Genomic DNA, 3,554 nt, shown 5'->3' with positions numbered 1-3,554 from the left:
AATATATATATATATATATATATATATTGATTGATAATTATATTATATATTATATATTAAAGTGAAATTGATGTCCCTCACCTCGCATAACTGTCACTTTTCAAAGTCAGCCACCTCCCTACCAGATGTAAGCGTAGGGAAAGCTCTCTTTAGTACATATAGAGCTCACTGATTTTTATGCACTTACTCGCTTAAAAAAATAATAATAATAAACAAAGATGTTAAACAAATACTGATATTTATTTTATAGTCATTTATTTACGTGTCAACCATATATTCGAATTTCCACGTGAAATATATCGACGAACGTTTCTATACATATCCTATTAATCACAAAGATCTCATTACATTTACACATACTTTATCCGAAAACGAAATGGAGGAGAAGGTAACCAAGTACGTATTTATTTTTGTTCTCTGTAGAATAAAGTAATTTATATTATAATTATGTATAAAATTAAACTACTATTTTCGCAGGATTGCCTCACAATGGCCAAATACATATACATTTACGAAAGCGATTGCAGAAGCGCTTCTAAGAGAGGAAGGCAGAGGTTTACCAATAGGAATATTTCGACCTGCCATAAGTAAACAGTTGATTAATCATAAAAATTAGCAGATTTTTGGCTAAAGAATTTTGAGTCGCATTTATTTATAATTTCTATAACTTAAAAATTTAAAAATAAAAATTAAAAGTATTATGGGGCATTAAACTTTACGCCTCGACCGTAACACTTTTCTATATTTGTTTGTAGTATACATTATGCGACCCCATTGAAATTATTGTTGTTATAGTTTCTAATAATTGCTTGCAAAATTGTTTACTCTGCGATACTATGATATCCATAAAATTATTCCACAATATTACATATTAGATTAACCTCGATCTAATAATAAATACAATATTACTAAAATTAAATTAATTACTAAAATAAAATAGTGACAGAAATAAGAAAGAATATAAAAACCTATAGTCACAGACGATTAACAACGTTTTCAAAAATTTTTGCAAATATGGAAGAAATAATAATTTAAATATTTCATTCATAGTTATATCTAGCGCTAATGAACCGCTCGTCGGATGGGTCGATAATATTTATGGGCCAATGGGATTTTTAACACCTGTGGCACTCGGTTTACAGAGATTTCTATTAGGAAATGGTAATTTGAAGACGAATATGGTGCCCGTCGATTTCACTGCAAATGCTTTAATTGCCAGTGCGTGGGATGTCTTTAACCAATGGAAGTATGATCAGCATAAATTTATATAATCTCTAAATAATTTTTTTACATAATTAAAAATGTTCATGAATTGAACAAATCATGTAATGTAATGATATCTGTAAAATGTAAATAATTAATTTTAAAATTCGTAATATGAGAACGTATTATATAAAATATTGTCGTGCAAATACTCAGTAACATTTTAATATACGATAAAGCATTATATTTTGCAGCTTAGATAAATATAGACAAATTTATTTTTCAGGAAAGAAGAGACTATGTTAATTTATAACTTTGTGTCAATCGACGCTCCGACTTGGAACGAATATATTAATAAAATGATTTCTTTAAATAAATTGTATCCTGTAAAAGAAATAATATGGATGCCGCTTCTGAAAATTATACGACAAAAAGTATTGTATAAAATTTGTATTTGGATTGGTCATTTGCTCCCAGCGTTTCTAATGGACGCCGTAAATATCTGCATGAACCGTCGTCCGAGGTATTGTAAAGACCTATCTGTTACTCTTAAAAAAATTCATTTTAACAATGAGCAATTTTATACTAGGAAGTAATTATTTCAAATATTTGAAGTACTGTTATTTAGTGCTTTTAATATTAAAAATTATTAATTAGTTTTTGAGTATTTTTCTGTAAAAATATGTAACAACGCATATTTAATAATTCATAAATTCATGCTTTTTTTTAGAATGTGGAAATTATATAGGAAGATCCACAAATATTCCGATGCAATAGCACCCTTTCTTCTGAAGCATTTGGATTATTCCCATCATAATATTCTAACAATGTGGAACCGCCTGAGTGAGAAAGATCACCAATTGTTTAAATTTCAGATGAAAGAAATCGACTGGACAAAGTATCTCGTTAATCATTACAAGGGCATGCGACTCTATATACTCAAAGAGGATGACGGTACTTTAAAAATCAATCGTATTAGATATAAAAGGTATCAGATTTTTAACAATTCTCAATTAATTTTATTTTAACTAAGGTTTAATTTTTGTTTAAAAATGAAATTTCAGATTTTACTTGATTCATCATGCGTTCAAAACTGTATTCATCTCTGCTATTCTTTGGATCATTTGGAGTATATTAGCAAAAATATTTGTATAGTTTTTATATATTCCGTAATATCTTTGCCATTTTCTGTAATAAATTTGTTCCAGAAAAACAATGAATTTGATTATTTTATTGCCAATCAGATAGTGTTTTGCCGATTCATGCTATTATATTACTTTGTTTAAGACATTATCGTAAATGTAATGTATATTTCCGCATTAATTGAAACGGTATCACATGCGGAAGCACTATGTTGATTGCCGTCATTGTTTCCCTAGTGCTATCTTCAGCACGCGAAACTTTATCAGGACTCGAATCGAAAATATTCATGACTATCTGAAGGTATTTTACAATATCTTGTTCTGTGATGTCAAAGAGTCAGCAATATCGTTAAAAATAAGTTTTGTTGCTTCTAGACAATGTATTATGGCACAAAGCTCGGCTATATGATCGATATTGCAGTTCACATTATTTGTTCTGGAAAAACTTAAAAGTAAATTATCCAATTTTGATATATAGAGATAATACATCATAATATCTCTGTTCGTAAAAAATGGATCAAAAAAATTAAGAGACACATTTCTTATATTAACGTTTCGTATAATTGATTAAGCCTGGTAAGAAATCGATTGGTTTAGTTATTGATTGTGAGATCTGATAATTGCTCAACTCGTCAACTTGTATAAAGACACGTAATCGGATGTCTCGCGCTCGTACACTGGCGCATGCACTTTTGGCACGAGGCTACCGCATTTCTTGATATAATTATGGGCATATATAACTATAAACCTGTATCTTGACCATGAAATAATTACAAATTTCTGTTTATATAAATATTTTATTTATTTTGTATGTCTTCATATGTTTCTTTATTGAAGGCAAAAATATTGTGCGTGTAACGTTATTAAATAGTAATAGCATTGATTGATTTTAAACATATTATACATTGCAATGTTATAATTTTATATCTCAGTTTTTTTAGGTCGCATTTTTAGTGTCGCAGCAATTTTGGAGAAATATTGCAATGTATTTGCAATCTTCCAATAAAATATTGCTAAAATACACCTAGCTTCACTTTATGCTATATGAGATAATTTATATGCAAAATTACAATACTTTCCTATGCGTCCTATTATTCCGATAATAGATAAACATTCGCATTAACGAGATGCAAGGTACTTCTACCATCACAGACAATACATAAGAGCAAACGTAACTGATTGTAATATATTCTATATTTATAAGAAGCT

The 3,554-nt window shown here is 28.7% G+C and overlaps 1 protein-coding gene across 1 annotated transcript; it reads left to right on the top strand.

The window, feature by feature from the left end:
- The first annotated feature begins 53 nt into the window (after nt 1-53).
- LOC105461143 (putative fatty acyl-CoA reductase CG5065) lies at nt 54-2,473 on the top strand. Its single transcript, XM_011707627.1, has 6 exons — nt 54-396; nt 478-587; nt 1,051-1,246; nt 1,490-1,726; nt 1,934-2,191; nt 2,268-2,473. Exons 1-6 carry the CDS (start codon nt 377-379, stop codon nt 2,356-2,358), a joined length of 912 nt encoding a protein of 303 aa, XP_011705929.1. The 5' UTR covers nt 54-376; the 3' UTR covers nt 2,359-2,473.
- Nucleotides 2,474-3,554: the final 1,081 nt, after the last annotated feature.

This window comes from Wasmannia auropunctata, unplaced genomic scaffold (genome assembly GCF_000956235.1).
Source record: "Wasmannia auropunctata unplaced genomic scaffold, wasmannia.A_1.0 LD308268.1, whole genome shotgun sequence".
NCBI classification, from domain to species: Eukaryota; Metazoa; Arthropoda; class Insecta; order Hymenoptera; family Formicidae; genus Wasmannia; species Wasmannia auropunctata.
Note: the sequence above shows the minus strand (reverse complement) of the source record. Positions and strands in the feature narration are given on the sequence as shown.